This window comes from Rattus norvegicus, chromosome 12, assembly GCF_021556685.1.
Source record: "Rattus norvegicus strain SHRSP/BbbUtx chromosome 12, alternate assembly SHRSP_T2T, whole genome shotgun sequence".
NCBI classification, from domain to species: Eukaryota; Metazoa; Chordata; class Mammalia; order Rodentia; family Muridae; genus Rattus; species Rattus norvegicus.
Genome location: NC_141545.1, coordinates 29,557,206 through 29,580,875, shown reverse-complemented (window position 1 = coordinate 29,580,875; position 23,670 = coordinate 29,557,206). Strand labels below are relative to the sequence as shown.

At 50.4% G+C, this 23,670-nt stretch overlaps 1 protein-coding gene and 1 long non-coding RNA gene across 4 annotated transcripts in view; one reads left to right on the top strand and one right to left on the bottom strand.

The window, feature by feature from the left end:
- Positions 1-3,103: 3,103 nt before the first annotated feature.
- Rcc1l (RCC1 like) overlaps positions 3,104-23,670 on the bottom strand; it is a 30,289-nt gene continuing 9,722 nt past the window's right edge. Inside the window, exons 6-11 of one of the 3 annotated variants that reach the window (XM_087578876.1) lie at positions 22,731-22,815; positions 20,961-21,142; positions 15,462-15,549; positions 13,756-13,929; positions 11,649-11,734; positions 3,104-4,007 (exon numbers count right to left, since the gene is read on the bottom strand). In XM_087578876.1, coding sequence (XP_087435002.1) covers positions 3,930-4,007; positions 11,649-11,734; positions 13,756-13,929; positions 15,462-15,549; positions 20,961-21,142; positions 22,731-22,815 — 693 coding nt within the window. In that variant the 3' untranslated portion in view covers positions 3,104-3,929. 3 annotated transcript variants of the gene reach the window in all.
- Positions 15,656-16,983, top strand: LOC134481282 (uncharacterized). Its single transcript, XR_015634766.1, has 2 exons — positions 15,656-15,842; positions 16,794-16,983. It is a non-coding gene; the product is annotated as an uncharacterized LOC134481282 (long non-coding RNA).

The window sequence follows — 23,670 nt, the reverse complement described above, 5'->3', positions numbered from 1 at the left end:
TTCCCAGCACCTCCACACCTCCACAGTGCTGGCACTTCAGTCCCAGGGAATCTGACGACCTCTTCTGGCCTCTGCAGATACCAGGTACCCATGTGGTACACAGACATACATGTGGCCAAACGCCTGATGCATAAAATCAAAGCTAAAAGGAAGAATGATTTGTCCTCCTGCTCCAAGTTTCATGGTCATGATCACAGGCCTGAGGTAGAAACGTTCCAAGGAGAGCTTATAGTGATTATTTATGGCGTCCAGGAAGCAGAAGCAGGAACACGGGAAGACCGGAGCAAAATATCGCCTCTCTGGCGACCTGCTGCTTCTCACCATTCACTAGTGCCATCAGATGATGAATCCATCAAGCTGTCAATCCAAGGACGAGGACAGAGCTCTCATGACCAGGAACGTGTTTGCAAACCTAGACATCTCAATCCAGTCAGCCTCCCCGTACTCACACAGTGGCCTACAACCATCTGTAACTCCAGTTCCAGGAGATCCGATGCCCTCTTCTGGCTTCTGTGGGTACTGCACACATGGGGTGCGCATAGTTCACACACAGACAAAATACTCAAATTTTTTAAAAATTTAAGAGAAGGCTGGAGAGATGGTTTACAGAGCCCTCGCTGTACTTGCCCACGAGACAGGTTTGGTTCCTAGCACTCCATAATGGCTCCCAGCTTGCTATAACTCAGACTCTGGCTTCGGTGGCCATTACATACCATCACATACCAATAGTACAGAGATATGTGTGCATGCAGAACACGCATACACATAAAAATAAACCATTATGAGAGACGCCTCAGTGGGGGGGGAGGCAGGAGGCTTGCTTCACCCAGGGTGTCATTCACATGTGAGAGGACATGAAAGCGAGAGGACAGAGCTCAGTACACAAGGCTTTCACTGGAGCAGAATGAGCAACCAAGATAATGGCTTAGCAGGGTTTCCCAGCATCAAATGCTAGGGCTTGGGGGTTAAGGACCACAGAGACAAACACACCCGTGAACCAATGACAGCTGAGCAGGAACCCTGGTGATGTGCAAGGGGTACAGATGGCCAGACTGACCTGATAAAACAGGCTTTAAGGAAAACTCAATTACGGGACGCCCCTTTTTGTACACAGGTGACTACAGTCCAGGGGCTTTGATTTGCTTGTTCGTTCATTCAGATGGGGGTCTCATGTACTCCCAGGCTGGGCCTAAAACCTCAAGGTGCAGCCAAGGATGGCCATGAGCTTCTGATCCTTCTGCCTCCACGTCTACCACTGCCAGAGTTATCAGAATCAGACCCCAGGACTTCGGGGATTCTAAACAAAGAATTAACCAGAGCTACATACCTGGTCCCTTTGTTTTTCTAAGGACTTTTAAAACTAAAAGCATTTTTTTGTTGTTGTTCTTTTTTTCGGAGCTGGGGACCGAACCCAGGGCCTTGCGCTTCCTAGGTAAGCGTTCTACCACTGAGCTAAATCCCCAGCCCCTTCTAAAAGCATTTTTAATTGTGTGTGTTTGTGGTGACAGATGTAGACAGATGAAGCCAGAAGAGGGTGTCAGATCCCCTGGAACTAGAGTTACAAACATTTGTGAACTCCCTGATGTGGGAATTGAACTCAGGTCTTCTGGAAGAGCAGTATCTGTTCTTAACCACTAAAGCATCTCTCCAGCTCCTCAACTCTTCTTCTATTTCAAAGCCACAGAAAATTGTCCTATTGTAAGCCTAAGACCAGCCTTTACAGGGGCAGCATCCACCCTGGAGCTGTTGAAACAGCTATTCTGACACCAGCCAACTGGTTTCCATGACAGCAAGCTTGGTGACTCAACTTTAACCCGCAACCTTGTAACACATCCCATTTCCTTTCTCCACATTAGAGTTTAAATCTGAAATGTTCCCCACAGGCTCATGTATTAAATGTATGTTCCACAGCAGGTAGCACTGTTGTGGGCTATGGGATTTTTTTTTAAAGAGATGGGGCCTGAATAACAGAAGTAGGTGACTGGGGTTAGTCCTTTAAAGGTGGTAGTCCAGCCCCGGCTAATACACTCCTGTGTGCTCACATCCCATAATACACTGCTGTCCTCACATCCCATAATACACTGCTGTCCTCACATCCCATAATACACTCCTGTCCTCACATCCCATAAGACACTGCTGTCCTCACATCCCATAAGACACTGCTGTCCTCACATCCCATAATACACTCCTGTGTGCTTCCTGTGGCATACTGCTTCCTGATTTGCAGGATGGGAAGGGCCCCTCCTATAAGCTCCCACCACCATGAACGCTGCCATGGCGGGACTAGAACCCTCTGAAACTGAGAGCCAAGAGAAATCCTTCCTCCCTTAAGTTGATCCTGTTGGGTACTTGAGGAAAGACTTTACTTTCCTCCATAGCCCACAAAAGCAGCAGCCATACTCTGCATTTTGTTTATTGGCCATGTCCCTCCCGAGAATAAGTGGCACAAAGCAGATACTCTTCTGTCCACTGACTCAGTGCGCCCCACACCTGCACTTAGGGGCCCAGGAGTAAACAAGTAGCAGGAGTGGGGTGTAGCAGGCAGACCTTAATTAGTGACTCAGGTACCAGCTATTTCCCAAGCCAATGGATCTATCTGTTCAGAAAATACCTCCCAAGGCTAGGGAGGTGACTCTGGGTAAAGTGCTTGTCTGGCAAGCTGGCAACCTGAGTTCAAGCCCCAGAACCCATGTAAAACGATGAACATGTCCCTGGGGAAACTGGAGGGGTCCATGAGACTCGATGGATGGCCAGCCTAGCCTTGGAGAGTTCCAGGTTGGGAGAGATCCTGGTCTAATCATAAGGTGGAGCTGGGTGTGATAAGCACAGCTTTACTCCCAGAATTCTAGAGACTAGGGCAGGCAGACCTCTGTGAGTTCAAGGCCAGCCTGATCTACAAAGTGATAGCCCATCTCAATAAGGACAGCGCCTGAGGGACAATGACATTTTAACTGTCCTCTGTCCTACCCATAAGTGCCTGCACACACACACACACACACACACCATGTTCTGGGTGGGACTGCCTTTAAGTGTGTTCCATTGGCTACTTGCTTCTTTGATGGTCAAGAAATGATCAAGTAAAACTTTCACAAGACCTCCACTCTTTAAAAAGGCAGAAAATAGACTTTATTCCAAAAGACCTTCCAAACACTGTTCTGAAAGGAAGCGACAAGCTTTTTAAAAACAAGTATTTTCCCAGTTTCTGAGGCCGGCCCTTCAGCCAAGATTCCACAGCCCTCAGCCCACAAGCATTTGGCCTTCAACTTCTTTCTTCGGGGGCTTCTGGGCTGCTCAGAGCCAGGGAGTGAGGAAGTTCCAAAGCTGGGATACTGCACGGCTCCCACTGGCCACTCCATGAAGAGTTCAAGCCAAGGCATTCTGGGCTCCTGGACTGTGTTCTGGGGAACCTCTGGGGTGACAGCTGATCAGAGAGGCCCTCACTGAAGTCAGCTGGCTCTCTTGCTGAGCTGAGGCCCAAGTTTATCCTCTTGTGACAGGAGACTACAGGTTCTTCTGAGTGCCCTGTCATGTCTCTAAACTTTATTATCAAATGTGTCATGAGCAGTGAACTTTCCCTAAAAATAGTGTCTCAGACTAGACACATCCCCAGATGCTATCATGTGTTACTTGGAAAAGGAATCTGCCTGGGCACCCAAGGTCTTCATGCCCTGGTACTCCTCAGGAACATGCCAAGCCAACAGTAGCCATCCTGAGCCGAGTTCAGCAGGCAGGAGCCTCAGCGGGTGTAGGGCCTTGTCCACAACTCCTCGTACAACATTCCCACTGAGGACACAGAGCAGGCACCCTGCTCCACAGAGGCCCTGGATCTCTCTCCCTGTACCCTCAGAAACTCTGCTGGTTTCTGCCAAGCCATAGCTGTCCTTATAGCTACAGGCGGGGGCCAGCAGGAGATAGGCCCAGAGAGAGGTTCAGATGAAGGACTTGGCTAGAGTCACCATGTGATCCACTCCACAAGCCACGTCCACAGGCTCACCTGGCATCGTCACCTGGAAAAGAAGCCCCGGACACAGTGAGGGAAAGGACAAGCAGACTCTGGAGCCTTAAGGGGGTTGAGGGAGCACAATTCATACAACCTAAGCTAGCCTCCAATTAATTCCCTGTGTAGCTGAGGCTGACTGTGAACTTCTGATCCTCCTGCCTCTACCTCCCAGGGTTTACACATGTGTAGTACCACACTTGGTGGTCCTGGGGAGACTCTCAGGCTGTTAGGCAAGCACACTACCAACTGAGCCTCACCCGCAGCCCCTCCTCTTAGTACGTTCTTTGCCTTCTGTGAGTGTGGCCCACAGGATGCCCACACTAACCCACAGCTCACTAGTGTTAGAACAGGCCTCCCTAACTCCCCACCCATCAGTGGTACCAGCTCTAGTAGCCACCCCTAAAACAGTGCCCTGGGAAGGACACAGATGTTCCTGGTACCACTGCCTGTGGCCATGGCTTCCAGATTCCCTGCCTGAGGCTGAGTGTCCTGTAACCTTCACTGGGGCACACCAAGCACTTCCCAAGAGTGCAGGAAAGGCCCCTGCCTGGTGGAATAGTGTGGGAACAGGGCCACAGAGCTACACCGGGCCTTCAGAGGCTGGTCCTGTCAATCCTCATTATTTTGTTATTTAATTATTACAGTGTGTGTGTGTGTGTGTGTGTGTGTGTGCACACGTGCGCGCGCATGCCTGCCAGAGGACAACCTTGAGGAGTTGGTCCCTCTCTCTAGCTTGTGGATATTGTACGTTAAATTGGGGAGTGTCAAGTGCCTCTACCCAGGAGGCCTCACAGACTCTTTTTTTTTTTTTTTCTTTTTTTCGGAGCTGGGGACCAAACCCAGGGCCTTGCAGTTGCTAGGCAAGCGCTCTACCACTGAGCTAAATCCCCAACCCCTCCTCACAGACTCTTAAGGGTGGTTTTTGTTTTCTTTTCTTGTTTTGTATGTGGTATATATGCAGAAATGTACTGTGTACGATATGTGTGTGATAGGTGTGTGGAATGTGGTGGGTATGGTAGCATGGAATGGAGTGTATGGTGAGTTTGTATGGTGTGTATGTTGGCTCGTTTTAGGTCAACTTGACACAAGCTACAGTCATCAGAGAGGAGGGAGCCTCAGTTGAAGAAATGCTTCTAAAATACCTGGCTGTGGCAAAACCTGCAGGGTATTTTCTTAATTAGTGATTGATGGGGGAGGGCCAGACTATTATGAGTGGTGCAATCCCTGGGCTGAGCGCTCGTGCGTGAGCTCTCTCTCTCTCTCTCTCTCTCTCTCTCTCCTTCTCTTCTTCTCTCCTCTCCCCTCCCCTCCCCCCCCCCCACACACACACTCACAGCAAGCCAAGGAAGTCATGAGGAGCAAGCCAGTAAGCAGCACCCTCCATGGCCTCTGCATCAGCTCCTGCCTCCAGGTTCCTGCCCTGCTTGAGTTCCTGTCCTGACTTCTTAGATGATGAATGGTGATGTGGAAGTATAAGCCAATCAAACTCTTTCCTCCCCAAGGTATTTTGTTCATGGTATTTTATCACAGCAATGGTGACCTTAACTAAGACAGTGCATGTGGAATGTAGTGTGTGTGGTGTATGTATAGTGTTGTGTGTGTCTATGTGTGTGTGGGGCAGGTATGTATGTGTCATATATATAGAATGTAGTATGTGTATGTCTGTGCAGTACTGTGGGAGTTATATAGTGTGTTATCTATGTGTGTATGTGATGTGATATGTGTGCATGTGTGTGGTATATGTAATGTTTACAGAAATGGTATGTGGTATGTATATGTGTTGTATGCTGTACAGGGCGTTTGTGTTGAATGAAGCGTGTGTGGGTATGGAAACCAGTGGTTGGTGTCAAGCATCTTCCTCTAGCATCCTCCGCTGTTTTTTGAGACAAGGTCTCTCACTGGACCCAGAGACTATGATTTCTGCTGGACTGACCAGGCAGCAAGAACTGGAGGTCTGGCTGCTTGCACTCCTGTGAGCTCTGGGTTTTTTAGACTGCACCACCGACAAGAGCTTTTCACGTGCTGCTGGGGGAACCAAACTCATGCTTACACAACAGGCTCTTTACCCATGAGCTACCTCAGCCCCTTTTCTGGTTTGTTTGCTCTAGAGACAGGATGTCGCTATGTAACCTTGGCTGGTCTCCGCCTCCTGAGTGCTGGGATTAAAGGTGTGTGCCGCCATACACTGCATTATTTTAGCTTTTCAGACAGGCTCTCACTACATGGCATGGGCCAGCCTTCGACTTGCAGCACTCTCCTGCCTCAGCTTCCTGAGAGCTGAGGTACACAGCGCCATGCCCAGCCATGCCCACTTTCTCTTTTTTATCACTGTTCCTATTATCCTGAATAAGCAATGCTATACTATAAAAGGACACTCAGTGAAACAGGACAACCATGGCTGGGGATGGAGCTCCGAGGGTAGAGTGGTTCCCTGGCATGCATGAGGCCCAGGGTGCAATCTCCAGCCTTAGAGATCAGGCCGGGTGGCTCTCACCCTATCACTCAGGTGACAGTAGGGATGAGGGCGGGGAAAGGAAGTGGAAGTAGAAGGACCAGAAGTTCGTCAGTCACACAGTGAGTTTGAGGCTAGCCTGGGCTACCTGACTCCCTATCAAAATAAATAAATAACCAGGTGTTAAGAGTTAATAACTCCATCGCACTATGCCCTGCACCCAACTGAGAAGAACTACTTAAATCACATCTTTTGCCCTCACAGGCTCTCAATGCAGAAGGGCACATGCCAGCCCTGTGCCTCCCTAGCCACACCCTGCATGACTTTGCCTTCAGAACTGCACCCAGCTGTGGATTCAGGATCAGCCAGGATCCTACTATTCAATCGCCCTTCCCTGCCAGCGGCTCAGAGAAGCTGTGGCTGCCTGGGTAACTTCCTGAGGTTAGGACGAAATGAATGCCTGTGACAGGTGGCCTGGCCTAAAAGCACCAAAGTGGCAGAAGTGGCAGGTGCTGACCGTGGGGCTTCAACTCCATTAGGGGTCACTGGCGACAGCAAATGAAGGCAGGAACCATGCCACATTGTCTCGCTGCCTCCCCAAACAAAGATGCCTTGGCAAAAGCTGCCACACAGACCACTGAGCAAACAGAAGCGGCCCCAGGTGACAGAGGCAGCGTGGGGCTGCAGACGGTGCCTCAGGCCAGGCCCAAAACAGCAGTGACCAGCTGCCCCATGGTGACCTGGCCAGGTGGGCTCTTAGCAACCTCCAGGGCCACCTGAGATCATCTATTTACCTTCCCTTGCCTTGTCGACCATCTGCAGCCAGCCACTGCACCTACGCACCTAGGTGCTGTTCCTCAGATGCTCTGGCCATTAGCGCCCGCTGCACAGGAAGCTGTTTGGTTTGCGCTGGCCAGGACCTACAGTCAGCAAGGACCTCTGGCGACAGTGGCTCCTGAGACTCCAGTGCCCCCTGGTGTGGGTCTCTTTCAGGTCTCCGAAATGACTCCACAATAAGCCTGTCCCTGTCATGTGAGGATGTTGGTCTCTGGGTCTCATGTAGCCCAGGCTGGCCTCAAAACTCCCTTTGTATGTGAGGATGACAATCCTGCCTCCACCTCTTGCTCCCAATTCTTGAGATTTCAGGTGTGCCTCATGACATCCGGTTTATCCGGCGCTAGGGGTCTAATCCAGGGCTTCTCTCACAGTAAGGAGAGAGTAAACGAATCTCACTATTAACCCATGGTGACCTGCTCCTCCTGCCTCAGCCCTCCAAGTGGCTAAGACTGCAGGTGTGCACCACCATGCACAACAGTGAAATGGCGGTGGGAGTACATCTAGCTACTGGAAAATGGCAGGCGTCTGTAGGGGTGGGGCCTAGGCGATGCCTAGACTTTCACTGTTGTGCTCAAATACCATGACCATAAGCAACTTGGGGAGGAGAGGGTTCGCTTGGCTAAGGCTTCCATGGCACGGTCCACGGCTGAGGGAAGCAGGCAAGGCAGGAGCTGGTGCAGAGGCTGTGGAGGATGCTGCTTCCTGGCTTGCACCTCATGGCCTGCTCACCCTGCTCGCCTCTGGTCCTCATGCTGACTCCACATCAGCCAGGCTGACTGACCACCAGCCCAGGAGTGGCCCCACCCACAGCGGGCTGGGCTCTCCCACATCAATCACTAACTTAGGAAATGCCCTACAGGTCTGCCCAAACTATCTTATGAGGCAGTTTCTCAACCCAGGTTCCCTCCTCTACCCATCCAGCACTGACATGCCTTTGAAGGTAATCATGGGACCCCAACCCTTTCCTGTCCCTCTAATTTCCAGACTTGGTGAGTTGAGCAGCTTTAAGGTCACATGTCCCCTGCTATGTTGTACTGCCCGGCCTGAGGCTCAGAGCACTGGGGACACCTGACTCCAGCTAAAACTTCCAAAACTAGGAACCAAATTAAACATTGTCTGTGTTTAATTGGATGACCCCAGGTATTTTGTTACAAGAATGAGAAACTAATTAACCTGCCAAGCCCTCCCCTTCATCCAATCAGAAGATGACAAGAGGCAAACTCATTGACTGGTGGGAGCCTTTGGGGTTCACCAAATGGGTGGGCGACCCCAGTGCTGCCAACACAGTAGTCCCTAGGGGTGCCAGGCTCATCCCCAACAGGAAAGCATGTCAGGAAGCACATGGCCAGCAGGGCGACACTCCTCTGGCTGTGAGAATGGGGGCATCAGGCTCTAGATGGTTAATTTTGATTGTCGGTATAGCATGCTTTAGAATCACCTAGGAGACACACCTCCTAGGTGGGTTTGAGGTGAGAAGACCCAGGTGGGGTGGGGTTCCAGACTGAACGAGCAGGAGAAAACAATCTGAGCACCGGCATCCATCTCTGCTTCCCGACTCTGGATGCCGTGTGAGCAGCTGCCTCACGCTCCTGCCGCCATGCCTTCCTCACCATGATGGACTGCATCCCCTCAAACCGTGAGCCAAAATAAACCATTCCTCCCTTAAGCTGCTTTTGCCAATGAAACAAGGAAAGAAAGTAATCCACCCACAACACTCACAGGTAGGTGGAAGGTCTGTGAAGTGCTTGATATTACAAGACTCAGCTGTGTCCACCATTTTCCAAGCCTGTGCTCAGAAAGAAAAGAGGACAAGAAGGAGAGGGAGGGGAAGGGTTTGAGAGGGTGCTGGCTCCAGATATCTACAGCCTGGGGAGGCACAGAGGAAGACCACTGTGGGAGCATCTTCCATACACAACCTCTTTCTCTAAAAGATGTCTCCAGCCAGGAGTGGTGACACAGGCCTTTAATCTGAGCACTCGACAGGGAGAGGCAGGTGGATCTCTGCGAGTCTGAGGTCAACCTGGTCTACCTACATAGCAAATTGTAGATCACCCAGGGCTACACAGGGAGACCTTGTCTCAGAAACAGACAGGCAGGCAGATGGACAGAAAGACAGAGAGTCTGCTTTCAGCCTAGACTCCAGCCTCCACGTGCAGCTTTTAATAAAAGAGAGAGATGCTAGGTCGGTAAGGGCACTTGCTGCTTGGCCTGCTGAGCTGAGTTCAATTCCTAGAGCCCACATAAGGATGGGAGGAGAGAATCAACTACACAAAGTGTCTCCGACCTCCACACATGCACCACAGTACACATATCACTGCCAGGACCCACACATAGTAAGTGAAGACTCCTGAGAGCTGGGGCCGTACACACCTTTAATCCCAACACTCATGAGGCAGAAGTGAGCCAATGTCTTATGAGTTCGAGGCCAGCCTGGTCTACGGAGCAAGTTCCAGGGTAGCCAGGGTAACATAGAGAAACTCTGTCTCAAACAAAGAGAGGCAGATGGGGGGTCCATAAGAAACCCTATCCCACAGGAGGGAGGCAGTGGATCCTCACAAGTAAGTCTTTATTCTAGTCAACGTTATGTGTGTTTTCAATTTTTCTAAGTGATTTTAAGAAAGGTCTCTTATAAATCTGGGGATGTAGTTTAGTTGGTCGAGTGCTTGCCTTGCACACCTAAGGCCCTGGGTTTGAATCCTAGCTCCACAGAAAACAAGCAGGCATGGTGGAAGCTGCGCCCAGGAACAGCGGCACGAAAGTGCATCAGCGAGCCAGTGCCAGGCCAGGCATCGCTGGCCCCACAGTGGGCACCTGCCAGTGTTCTGAGGCTGGTGGGATGTTTTACAGTGGAAAGAGAACAGTTGGGCTCCACAACGGACACAGACCCAGTGCACAAGACTCTGAGTTCCACTCTTAGCACACTCAAAGCACCTTAAAATTCAAGCTGAGGGGGGTTGGGGATTTAGCTCAGTGGTAGAGCGCTTACCTAGGAAGCGCAAAGCCCTGGGTTCGGTCCCCAGCTCCGAAAAAAAGAACCAAAAAAAAAAAAAAAAAAAAATTCAAGCTGAGGCCAGGCAGTGGAGGTACACGCCTTTGCCTTTAATCCCAGCCCTCGAGAGGCAGAGGCGGGTGGATCTCTGTGAGTTCAAGGCCAGCCTGGTCTAAACAAAAATCAAAAACAAAAAACAAAGCAATCAAACAAACAACCAAGAAGCTGGTTGAGGCAGGCGAGTCTCTACAAGTTTAAGGTTAGCTGGGCTACAGAGCAAGCTCCATGCCAGGTAGGGCCACACAGGAGCCCTTGTCTTGAGTACACAATGGCTCCACTTCAACAAGCACTCCTCCTCCCCACCTGCGTGCAGCTCAGCTGGCTTGCCTCACTGTGTTTACCACAGCAGGAGAGCAAAGGCTTGTCTTTATTTTTAGGGGGTGCCCTTGGTGGTAGAGCCAGGCCCTGGGTTTGGTCTTAAGCTCCAGGGAAAAAAAAAGAGGGATGGGGTTTGGGGGGAGAGAAAACATAAAAATACCAAAATAATCATGGTACCTAAGAATTTTGTTTCTTTGTGCATGTGCGTCTGTGTGCACACATGTGTGTGCCTCTGTGTGTGTCTGAGTCATGTGAGTACAGTAACTACAGACATGAAGAGGGAGTAGGATCCCCAGAGCTGGATTACAGGCAGGTGTGAGCCATCTGGTCTAGGTGTTGGGAACCCCCCCACCCCCAAGGCCCTCTGGGGGAACAGAGCACCCTTGCCCGCTGAGCCACCTCTCTTTTCTTAGGGGGTCTTTTCATGCTGTGCTTCCTAGTGTTTACTAAGCAGCTCTTTAAGCCGTTCTGAGAAGAACTTAGCTCTTCTTGTACTTTCTCTTTTTACGCTGGGTTTCATGCGGCCCAGGCTAGCCTCAAACTTGCCATTGTAGCCAAGAATGACCTTGAACTTCCGATTCTTCTGCCTCCACCACTCTAGTGCTGGAATCAAAGGTATAGGCCACCCCTCAATGTGTTATGAGGTACTGGGGACGGAGCCCAAGGATTCATGCATGCTTGGGTGCAGAGCCACATCTTGGGCCCACCGGGTAGCTTCCTCCAGGGACTGGAACACTGAGTAGGCCACTCCGAATAACCTTGCATCAGCAGGCACCTGGGGTACACTGATGCACAGAGAGCAGAAGGGCTGGAGGCCTGCACATGGGGCTGGCACTACACCAGCTCCTGCCCATCACCCCCACTCAAGTTTCCCCCGAGCCCACCCCAGACTGTGACACAGATGCCGGAGGCCCTGTCCCAGATTTGCTTTTGCTCCCCAAAGCCAACCCATCTTGGGACATCCTCCACAACCCAACCCTGCGTGGTCTTACCCTCCATGGGAAGTACTGGTCTTCCAGGCGTCCAATGCCAAGGCACCCTCGGATGTTCTTGCCCCACACAAACAGCTCACCCTTGTCTGCAAAGAAAGGAAGATGGCTTGGCTGGAGCTACAAGGAGCAGGCCATCAAGAGGACAGAGCCTACTGCTCAACTCAGCCTCGGAACTACCGCTTCTCAAAAAAAGGCACCCTAAAGGATGTCCCATCCCCAGACCAAGTCCCGGGCCAGGATTTCTGACAGCCAGCCTAGGGAAGACTAGCCTTTCTGTGGAACAGGTCTAGGGCTCCTGTGCACAGCCCACTCTGCTCACCTTGAGGGCCTGCTACCACCCACAGCTTCATCTGACCCAGCTCTGCCCTTCCTCACTGACAGTGAGGCGAGACGACCAGTTCTATGTTGGTTTCAGTGTGTGGGTGTGTTCTGTTAGGAGGCGCAGAACAACTGGGTTCCTAACCATGCGTCTGTCTGTGTGCTGGGCACTGGAGACAGGCCAGCAACTAAACAAACATGCTTCCTGTCCTCATGAACTTGACCTTGTACAAGAGCCAGAAATGAACAAATGATTGCACCTTGGAGAAAGTGACCCACTACCCTCACTTTTGGCAAAATCTAGGCAGCCATTCCTCGTCTAAGCTACACTCCAGCCCCTCACTGGGGGATTCTAGGCAGGGGCTCTACCACTGAGCCACGCCCCCAGCCCCTCACTGGGGGATTCTAGGCAGGGGCTCTACCACTGAGCCACGCCCCCAGCCCCTCACTGGGGGATTCTAGGCAGGGGCTCTACCACTGAGCCACGCCCCCAGCCCCTCACTGGGGGATTCTAGGCAGGGGCTCTACCACTGAGCCACGTTTTGAGTCCAAAAATAAAAAGACTTTTTTTTTTTTTAGTTTTAGAGAGATGCTCATTGCAGACTCACAATGTGGAGCTTAGAGAGTGAAAAGGAGCCATGCCATTTGAATGGCACAGAGGTCAGTTATGTGGCAGACTAAAAGTACCCAAAAAAGGCAAATTTAGGCTCTTGTGTCAAGAAAAGGCTAAAGGTATGCCTTTCCCCGAGACACTGAAGCAGTGGAACAGTGGAAGGCCAGGTCCAGGTGCCAGTGGAGCAACTTGGCATTTCATGGCTCTACAACCTGTCCAGCCCTCTACAGCCAAAGCCAGCCACGGCTGTGGTCATCCCTCCCCAGCACACTGGAGGGTGTATGAGGTGGACCACTTGCCACCCACACACTCACTTCTGCATCACTCGTCCATGCACAGCCCAAACCTCTCCTGGTTTTCACCAGCACGCTACCAAACCCTTCTCCCCACCCAATTCCCAAACAGGTGCCTCCTGTGCGATCACACTGCCGCATAAGCCTGGCCACAAACCAAAGAACCCAACCAAAGTGGAGCATGAAAGAAGGTATGTATACGCTGTATGACACAAACTGAACTACCTCTGCCATGGCCTCCTTCTTTCCTTATCCTGTGAAGACATACGCCTACGGATGGATGGGTGGATGGATGGATGATGGGTGGATGGATGATGGGTGGATGATGGGTGGGTGGATGGTGGATGATGGATGGATGATGGATGGATGGATGGATGATAGATGGATGGATGGGTGGATGGATGGATGGATGGGTAGGTGGATGGATGATGGATGGATGATGGATGGGTGGATGATGGATGGATAGGTGGATGATGGTTGGATGAATGGATGGATGATGGTGGATGGATGGGTGGATGGATGGATGGGTGGATGGACGATGGGTGGGTGGATGGACAGATAATGGGTGGATGTATAATGGATGGATGGATGGATGGATGATGGATGATGGATGGGTGGATGGATGGATGGGTGGATGGACGATGGGTGGGTGGATGGACAGATAATGGGTGGATGGATGTATAATGGATGGATGGGTGGATGGATGATGAATAATGGATTGATGGACAGAAATGGATAGATGGTAGACTAGAGGGAAGGGCAGACAGAAAGATGAGTGGGTGAATGGATGGATGGGTAAATGGATGTTGTTTGATGACAAGCTAAGAGCTATCCCAGTTTAAGAAGGAACAGATTTTGACATGCTGTCCAGCCAGTAACTTACTGGTGAGTGCGGCAAAGTGGCTAAGCCCACATCGGATCTGGGAAACCTTGACTTCAGGGTTGAACTCTGTCAAACCAAAGAGTGTAGGTGGGATCATTTCTGGAAGCGCCGTTTCTGAGAGGTTTGGTCCTTTCCCAAGAATTCCATAGCCCCAGACGAAAACATGTCCTTCTTCTGTGTTAGAACGAAAACAGTGGTTGTGAGTCAAGCCAAGCAGAGCCCTCCCTTGCCACGGAAACTACAGGGGCTGGGGCGGGGTCAGGTAGTAGAATGCAGCCCAGTGTGCATGAAGCCCTTGGTCCTGTCCCCAGACGCAGAAACCAGCATGGCGGAGCGTCCCTGTGATCCCTGAACTCTGGAGGTGGAGGCATCAAGGTCACTTGGGACACTGAGACCCACTGTGCTGGAGAGTGAAAATGATCCCCTCCCTGACTTGCCTGGGGAGTCTGACTAGGAAGGAAGCCAATCTCACAGCAGAAACAACCCACTTCTCAAGGGTAATGGGGGAGGGTCTCCATAAAACCCACTGGATACATAGAAACGTGGACATTTTCCCCAGCGACAGCTCCAAATTTCACACTGATCAGAGAACCATGCCAGACACGAGCCATCCCGACCAAATTCTTTCTTTTTTTTTTTTTAAAGATTTATTTATTTGTTTTATGTAAGTACGATGTCTTTATCTTACAACACACCAGAAGAGGGCGTCAGATCCCATCACAGATGGTTGTGAGCCACCATGTGGTTGCTGGGAATTGAATTCTGGACCTTTGGAAGAGCAATCAGTGCTCTTAACCACTGAGCCATCTCTCCAGCCTCCGGCCAGATTCATGAAACTCTTAGATATGCTTTTTAACTTGCTTTTGGGGAGCAGAAGTTTGGGGGTTTGTTTTGTTGTTTTTTTGTTTTTGTTTTGTCTTGTTCTTTAAGACTCATTTTATGTGTGAGTCTTTTGCTCAAATGTCTATCTGTGCATCACGTAAGTGCCTGATGCCTGAGTGGGTGAAAAGAGGGTATCGAATTCCCCGGATTAGAGTTATGGATGGTTGTGAACTGCCATGCAGGTGCTGGGAATGGAACCTGGGTCTTCTACAGAACAAAAGCGCTTAACCACTCGACTCTCCCTCTCTCTCTCAAATTCCAGGTATTTCGTAGTAAGACATGACCTTGCTATGCAGCCCACACTGGGCAGGAATTTATAATCCTCTCCCTCAGCCTCCTGAGTGTTGCAGCTCACCCTCCACCATTACTCACTTGCTTCTGGTTTCTGGCACAGCTTTGGACGCTCTCTGGCTCTTCTGGTACCAGTGATTTACCACTGAGCCCCTCTGCAGTCCTGGCTACACAACTGCAGCCCTGCTGCTGGGGTGGAGCCCAGTAACAGCAGATTCTTCACATGTAAGCACCTGGGCATGTGGCTCGGGGTAGAGCATCTGCCTAGACTCCCCGAGTGTGCATAGGACTGGGTCTGATCCCCAGCTCCAGGATCCGGAGACATGTGCTATAAAATGACTGAGCCCCATGGCTGTCTATACACCTATATCGGGAGCTACGGACCTGTTGGGAGGATCACCCTACACTAATGCATGGTCCCACAGCTGCACTCCCTCTTCAGGCCGCCATCTATAGTCTCTGAAGCAAACTGTCCCCTTCCCTCTCCGATCTGCCCAGTACTTCCCAAGGAGCTGCCAAGAAGTGGCTCTCACCATTCAGTATAGCACAGCCTGTGCCACCACAAGCCACCTGCTTCACCTTGCCTACTCCGGAGAAAGGCAGGCACCGAGGGACATTCACCTGCACCAAAGACAAGGGTGGGCACAGTTAGGATGACAAACCAGCCAGAAGCAGAAAGCCCTTGGCTAGGTCCCAGCTCACTTACTGACCTCACAGTGGTCTCCCCAGCATCTGCCACTCACTGAGCTTCCTAGGCAAGAGCTTGGGACACAGAAGGGAGCCTGAGAGACCCCCTTCTCTGGGAGGCAGATGATGATCGACTCAGCACCATGTATCTGTGCTAGACCAAGGTGTAGAGAAGAGGTTGACCAGGCATGGGGGAGGGAAGGATTACTTTTCCTAAGCTCTGAGAGGTAAGTAGAGGCAGCTAGGCAACGGAAGAAGGGAGCATCCTCCAGAGGGAAGAGATATAACAAGGGAACAGGACAATTACAGCTGTAGGAGGTTTGGTGGTGCAGGCCTTTCATCCCAGCACAGGAAGCAGAGGCAGGTGGATCTCTGTGAGTTTGAGACCCAGGCCAGCCAGTGTTATGAATTAAGGGCCTGCCCTTTAAGAGAAAGAGGCGGGTGGCGAGTGGCGGGTGGCGGGTGGGGGTTGGATGTAAGCATGGTGGCCCACACTTTTAAGCCCTGCACTCAGGATGCAGAGGCAGGCAGATTTCTGTGAGTTCAAGGCCAACCTGGTCTACATAACAAGTTCTAGACCCATTTAGGATATACATAGTGAGACCGATACTGTCTCAGAAGAAAAGAAAAAGAGGGGAAAATGTTTTTTAAGAGTGTTGTTTCTTTTTCAGATCACCCACGTTCAGTTTCCAGAACCTACTTCTGGCAGCTCACGACCAAAAGTAACTAGCTCCAGGGACTCTTAACACTCTCTTCCAGCCTCGGAGGAAGGAGTGAGGGCACCTACACTCACATGCACAGACCCACACAGACACAGCACAAACACAGAAGTCCTTAAACAAAGACAAAACAAACAAACAAAAAAAGCAGGGAAGCCAGGTCAGCCAGGGTACTGAAACCACTGTATGAACATAGTCCTTGTTATAACTGAATCTGAAATAGCCCCACAGGCTCATGTGTTATGTTGAGGGTGTTCTGTTGGCTGGTTTTAGGTTTTGGTTTGTTTGTTTTGAGACAGGAGCTCTCTATATGGCTTTAGCTGTCCTAAAACTCAATCTGGAGACCAGGCTGGCCTTGAACTCAAAAATCTTGGTCATCTCTGCATCCCACGTGCTGACAGTAAAGCCTGCACCACCACATCCCTGGCTCAGCTCATGTTTTGAAACTTATTTCCCCAGCTTGTTCTGTGCAGGAATGCAGTCCCAGAATGGAGCCCTGCGAGGAGAACTCTGAGCACTAGGGAGAAAACGCCAAGAAAACAAGAGTCTTGTGACGTCAGCTTCTTCAAAACACTCTGTTTTGGAAAGTGTTGGTGTGCCCCTCCCAGGTGTAGCGAGTAGGAATGAATGTACTTCAGCTGTTGAAACTCATGTGTCTCTAGGAAATCATGTTTGTGCCGGGAGCAGCCTGTCCTTGTGACTGTACACTTCACTCAGGTGACTCGTCCTTATCCTGAATAAACTGTCCGATGCTCTGGATAAAGTTGGCTACTGCACAAGACTTTCTCCAACTGTTTCCCGTTCCATTCACCCAGACTATGCCCCTGACTAGAGTGGTAAACAGAGTTGAGGGCTGGGAACTAGGAGATGGAACCTGGCTGGGAGAAGTGGGTCAGTAGGGGCTTGCCTTTGAAGGTTACAGCCTAACCTCTGGGTGTGGTGGCTCGCACTTGTAATCTCACTATTCTGGAGGCTGAGTCAGGATGACTGACTTGAGTCCTCACCTAACCTGAGCTACAAAGTGAGACTTTGTCTCAGATAGATAGCTAGATGGATGGATGGATGGATGGATGGATGGATGGATGGATGGGTGGGTGGGTGGGTGGATGGATATAAATGATAGATGGATGGATAGATATAGATGATAGATGGATAGATAGATATGGTGGATGGACGGACAGACAGACAGAGATGATGGGTGGATGGACAGATAGACGGACGGACAGACACACAAACAGGGCTGGTGAGATTGTTCATCAGGTAAGCCTGTTTGCTGACAAGCTTGACTGAGAATTCCAGGAACCAACATGGTACAAGGACAGAACTAACTTCTAAGCTGTCCTCTGACCACACACACTAAACAAACAAGTGTAAAAAGTTAAAATAAGATGGGTGTGAGTATGCACATCTTTGATCCCAGCAGAAGCAGGAAGACTCTGTGAGCTCAAGACCAACCCAGTCTACATGGCAAGTTCTAGAACAGTCAGGGCTACACAGTGAGAGATCCTATCTTGCAACAACAAAATAAGAAATGAAAATTGTGGGCTGGAGAGATGGCTCAGTGGTTAAGAACACTGTCTGCTCTTCCACAGGTCCTGAGTTCAATTCCCAGCAACCACATGGTGGCTCACAACTATGTGTAATGAGATCTGATTCCCTCTTCAGGTGTGTCTGAAGATAGCTACAGTGTACTTAATATAATATAATAAATACATCAAAAAAAATCAAAATTGTATTGGCCACTTCCACAGTGGCTTCCAGAGAGCTAGGCCTCCTGCTATCTACACCAATGTGTGATCTTGGGTTAACCCTGGTGACTTGCTTCCACTGAACAGAATTCCATAAGCAGGGGACCAGTCATTTCCAAGGACAAATGATACAACACTGGATACAGCCTTGCTGGCCTTCTCTGGCTGTCTCACCTGCTGCTCTAATAGAGCCAGTTGCCACATTGTTCACCCCACCCTACCCCCAATGGTGTAGCCACACGGCAAGGAACTAAGCCTGCTTGGCCAGCAGCTAGCAAATGGCCAACCCCAGCAAGACCCCAGGGCCTCAGTCCAGCATCCTGACAACCACTGGCAGAGTAAGACTGGAGGTAGCTCTTTTCCAATGAAAAGGCCACAATGACTACAGCCTTAACAGCCTCGGGGCGAGAACCTTGCTGTGCCCCTGCCGGCTCCTGACCCATCATTACATGGAAATGCAAGTTAAGTGCTGGGAACACAGTTCAGGTACAGCACATGCCTACTACACTCTAGGTGGTACCACTCCAGAACCACAAAAACCAAAACAGGCCAGGGCAGGGAAATGGGACCAGAGATGTGACAATGGAAGCCATTAGTGACTCTAGGGGACAACAAAAAGATGCTCTGGGAGCTTGACAGAAAAAGCCTTTGGGAGGGGGATAGCTGTTTGTTTGTTTATGTTTTATTTTTTCAAGACAGGGTTTTTCTGTGTAGCCCTGGCTGTAGACCAGGCTGGCCTCTCAAACTCAGAGACCCACCTGCTGAGTACTGGGATTAAAGGCGTGTGCCACCACAGCCAAGCTATGTTTAATTTTTATTTATGTATCTACTTATTATATGCATATGTACACACGTATACACATGTACATGCACACATGACACAGAGCACAATGGAGGTCAAAGGACATCTTTCGAGAGTCAGATCTCTCTTTTCACTGAAGATCAAATTCAGGTTGTTAAGCCTGGTGGCAAGCGCCTCTATCTGCTGAGCCATGTCTCCAGCCTGTAACTTTTGTGAATGAATCAAAACCTACTAAACTACACACACTTCCCATTGGTGAATAACAATGTTTAGTTTATACTTCCATTAGTAAAAAACTTGGTCATTAGCAATTAACATCAGTGATGCATAGAAAGGTATCAGTTATGGACTGGGAACATGGCTTGCTGTGCACGTATGAGGACCAGACTTCTAGCCCATCTACAGAACCCTGGCACACAGAAGGCTAGGCGTGAGGGTATGTGTGTGCCTGTAACTGGCTGCCAGCCAACCTCATCTATTGAGTGAGCCCCAGGTCCCAGTGAGGGACCCTGTCTCAAAAATAAGGTGGATGGCTCCTGAGGTATGACAACCCAAGTTGTCCACACACACACACACACACACACCAAAAAAGATACGAGTTATAAAACATTCTTTCCTTTTTGTTTATGTTTAAACAGTCAGGGCAGGGCAGCACACACCTGGAACCCCAGCCTTGGGGACTGACCATAAACCAAAGGCTAGCTCGGCTATGGCCCTTAGGTTTGAACTGCGTGCTCTGGAGCCCACAGTCTTCTTTTGACTTGTTGAGACAGGGTCTCATGTAGCCCAGGCTGGCCTCCAACTTACTACGTAGTCAAGATGACTCTGAGCTCAGGATCCCCCTGCCTCCACCTCCTCAGTGCTGGGACTACAAGTGATCGTCTCCACATCCAGTGACTTCCAACTTGTCACCAAGCCTGGCTATATGCATGCCACACCAAGGCAGAGGCACTCTGATACTGTGGGCACATGCATACACTGCCTCATATCCAGATCCCTCCCCTGTTAGGAAAGGTGGGCGCACTGTCTTAGCTGGAGGTGCCGGACTTCCTTGTGATGGCTGCACTCAGGAGGAGGAGGAGGAAGAAGAGGAGGAGGAGGAGGAAGAGGGGGAGGAGGAGGAGGAGGAGGATGAGCACTACATGTTAAGGCCAGCCAGATCTGTACAGCAAAACTCTGTCCACACCAGGCAGTGGTAGGGCACAACTTTTATCGCAGTTCTTAGGAGGCAGAGGCAGGAGGATCTTGGAGTTTGAGGCCAGCATGATCTAAAGAGTGAGTTCCTGGACAGCCAGGGCTACACAGAGAAACCCTGTTTCCAAAGAATCAAATAAACAAACAAAAACTGTCTCAAAGCACACATACACTGGCTGGGGAAATGCCAGTGGTTAAGTGCTTACCTGCAGGCTAACGACTGAAGACTGGATCCCCAGACTCACATAAACGCCAGGTAAGCTGCCTGTGACTCCAGTCTCTGAAGGCCAATATAAGGGACAGATACCCAGAGCGAGCTGGCCAGGAAGACAAGCCATATTGACAAACTCTGGGTTTGATTAAGAGTCCCTGCCTTGGAACCGGAGAGATGGCTCAGCGGTTAAGAGCACTGACTGCTCTTCCAGAGGTCCTGAGTTCAATTCCCAGCAACCACATGGTGGCTCACAACCATCTGTAATGGGATCTGATGCCCTCTTCTGGTGTGTCTGAAGACAGCGACAGTGTACTCACATAAAATAAATAAATAAATCTTAAAACCAGAAGAGTCCCTCCTGCCTCAATCAACAATGATGGACTAATAATCAAGGATAGTTCCCAACATCAACCACAGGCCTCCACATGCACATCTGTGCACACACAAAACACGCAGGCATACCACACACACACACACACACACACACACACACAAATGAAAAGCATACAAAATTAAAACACCGCCTTAAACCAGGGCCAGCAAGAGTCACCTGGGCTTTCCATCTTTTGGGGCTGGAAGGAGACGACAGAGCAGAGGCAGACCGTGCAACACCAGGCTACACCTGACGCGCACCTCTCCATTGGGCCTCAGCTCCTGTGCCTACGCACCTGTGTGGAGTCTGTGACCGAGGCCAGCTGCAGGTACTCAGAATTTCCCCAGCCAAAGACACCTCCATCGGCCGACAAAGCCAAGCAGCAGTCACCGTAGGTAGCAACCTGGACAACAGTCACCCCGGCAAGGTCTCCGCCCAGCTTGCTGGGTGTGCTGGTGATGTTGTAGTGACCCAGGCCTAGGACGGTAGGAAACACTGCAGTAACTCACAGACACAGAGACTTAAGGAAGGACAAGCTCATAGGTGGCACTTTGCCCCAGAGAAGACAAACCAAAAACCATAGCTGGCATAATTTAACACCCTAGAAATTTCTACATCAAGTTGACTGAGGACGAGAGATCATAAGTTCCAGGATAGCCTGGGCTACATAGTGAGCCCTAAGCCAGCTTGGTCTATACTGCAGTTCCAGGACAGCCTTAGAAACAGACTTTCAACATGTGGTGGTACACACATTTAATCCCAACACTCAGGAGGCCTCTGTGAATTCAAGGCCAACTTGGTCTACACAGCCAGTTCTGGGACAAGCAAAAATAAATAGAAAGACCCTGTGTCAAAAGTGAAAGGAAGGAAAGATGGAGAGTAGATCCTCAAACAAAATCCCCGAAAGTCAACTTAGAAAATTTTGGAAGATAGAATAACACCATACTGGGGCTAGAGAGATGGCTCAGTGGTTAAGAGCACTGACTGCTCTTCCAGAGGTCCTGAGTTCAAATCCCAGCAACCACATGGTGGCTCACAACCATCTGTGGTGGGATCTGATGCCCTCTTCTGGTGTGTCTGAGGACAGTGACAGGGTACTCACATATATTAAAATAAATAAATGAATCTTTAAAAAAGAGTAACGCCATATAAGTTTATATAAATTATAAGCAATTATGGTCTTTCTTCTTTCTTTTGCTGCTTTTTGGGTCGCAGTAGTAGGGATTCAGCTACCCCTGCACTACATCCCAGCCCCACAGGAATCACTGTTTCTGCTAGGAGGTAAGGAAGCCAGGCACAGTGACGTGTACCTGTAAGTTCACGTACCCAGCAGGCTACAGGGAGAGACCGCTTAGAGCAGGAGCTAAAGGCCACCTAGACAGCATAAGACCTTTACTGGGCAGCTGGCCAAAGCACAGCACTGACTCTCAGACTCCTGGGTAAAGGAGGATGTCAGCAGCAGTCGCCCTGGCAAGAAGCCAGGGCAGATGAAACGCCTTCGAGTGGAATGATCTCTAATGTGGGTCCTGAAGGTTCCCACAAGTTAAACTCAATAAAATCCAAGTTCATAAGCAAGTCACCGTGCCCTGATGGAGGGAGTTACTAGCCGAGTCCACAGAGACAACAGAGCAGCCTGCTCTCTAGACTCCAGCCGCAAGGGCTCCATCACTGGCAACAGTGCTGAGGAGCCTCAGACACCTTGCTTCATTTCTATGGAAACAGCAGCAAAAGGAACAGGAAAGGAGGCAAAAGATGGCATTCCGAACTGGAGAGATGGCTCAGTGGTTGAGAGCACTGGCTGCCCTTCCAGAGGTCCTGAGTTCAAATCCCAGCAACCACATGGTGGCTCACAACTATCTGTAATGGGATCTGATGCCCTCTTCTGGCATATGGGCATATATTCAGGCAGAACTCTGTATACATAATAAAATAAATAAATCTTTGGGGGGAAAAAAGGCATTCCCCAGAAGACCTAAATGGAGACCATGAACCCTACAGTCCACAACGGCTGCAGAGGCCACAGGCCAAGATCTTGCACCTCCCCAGAGGGCCAACAAACACCTACCTGTCTGTCCATCGGCACCCCATCCACAAGAATAGACTTCACCTTTGTCTGTGAGGAACAGGCTGTGGTCCTGACCGCAGACAACCTGGCAGACACAGACAGAGGGTGCTACTGGAGCCTGGGCAGCCAGGCCCAGGCAGAGCGCTCATCCCAGTTCACCCTCACAGCTTACCCTCTCTGAAGCCACAAGCCTACCCTTGTCACCTTCTCCACTCACGGAAACCAAATGCAGACATCCTAAGAAGCCAGCCCAACAGTCCTTCCCTCCTCAGCCTCACACGGAGCCCCCATCTCTACTCTGTGACCTCAGCCTCTCCTCCTTCGTGCCACCCATAAGGCACTGTCCACCCCAAGGCATCCTGTAGCCCCAGACAATCCTAAGGCCTGTCTACAGGATAGAAAGGTACCACGCTCCTAACTCAGAGGACAGCTGTTCGGCCAGGAACTGTGCTAAAGCCACAGTCAAGACCCCACCCCCAGTCCCCAGCACGCACAAAGCCCTGAAGTTTAGTGACTCGCCCAAAGCCACTCAGCAGGTGAGTGGAGGAGCAGGAACCTGAACTCACACTCGACTACGAAGCCAGCTGACAAGTCCAACCTTACTTCTAACCCTGCTATGTCCCCTTCACTTCCACCCTGCTCCTACACTCTAACACCAGTCAATTCCTGCTGATGTCTTCAGCTAATGTGCTGACTGGTTTTAGGTCAACGTAACACAAGTGACAGTCATCAGAGAAGGGGGAGTCTCAATTGAGAAAATGCCTCCAACCTAAGATTGGGCTGTAGCAGAGCTCGTAGGGCATTTTCTTAATTAGTGATCAATAGGGGAGGGCCCAGCGGATGATGGGTGGAACTGCCCCCAGCTGGTGGCCCTGGGTTCTATAAGAAAGCAGGCTGAGCAAGCCATGAGGAAGGAGCCATGAGGAGCAAGCCAGTGAGC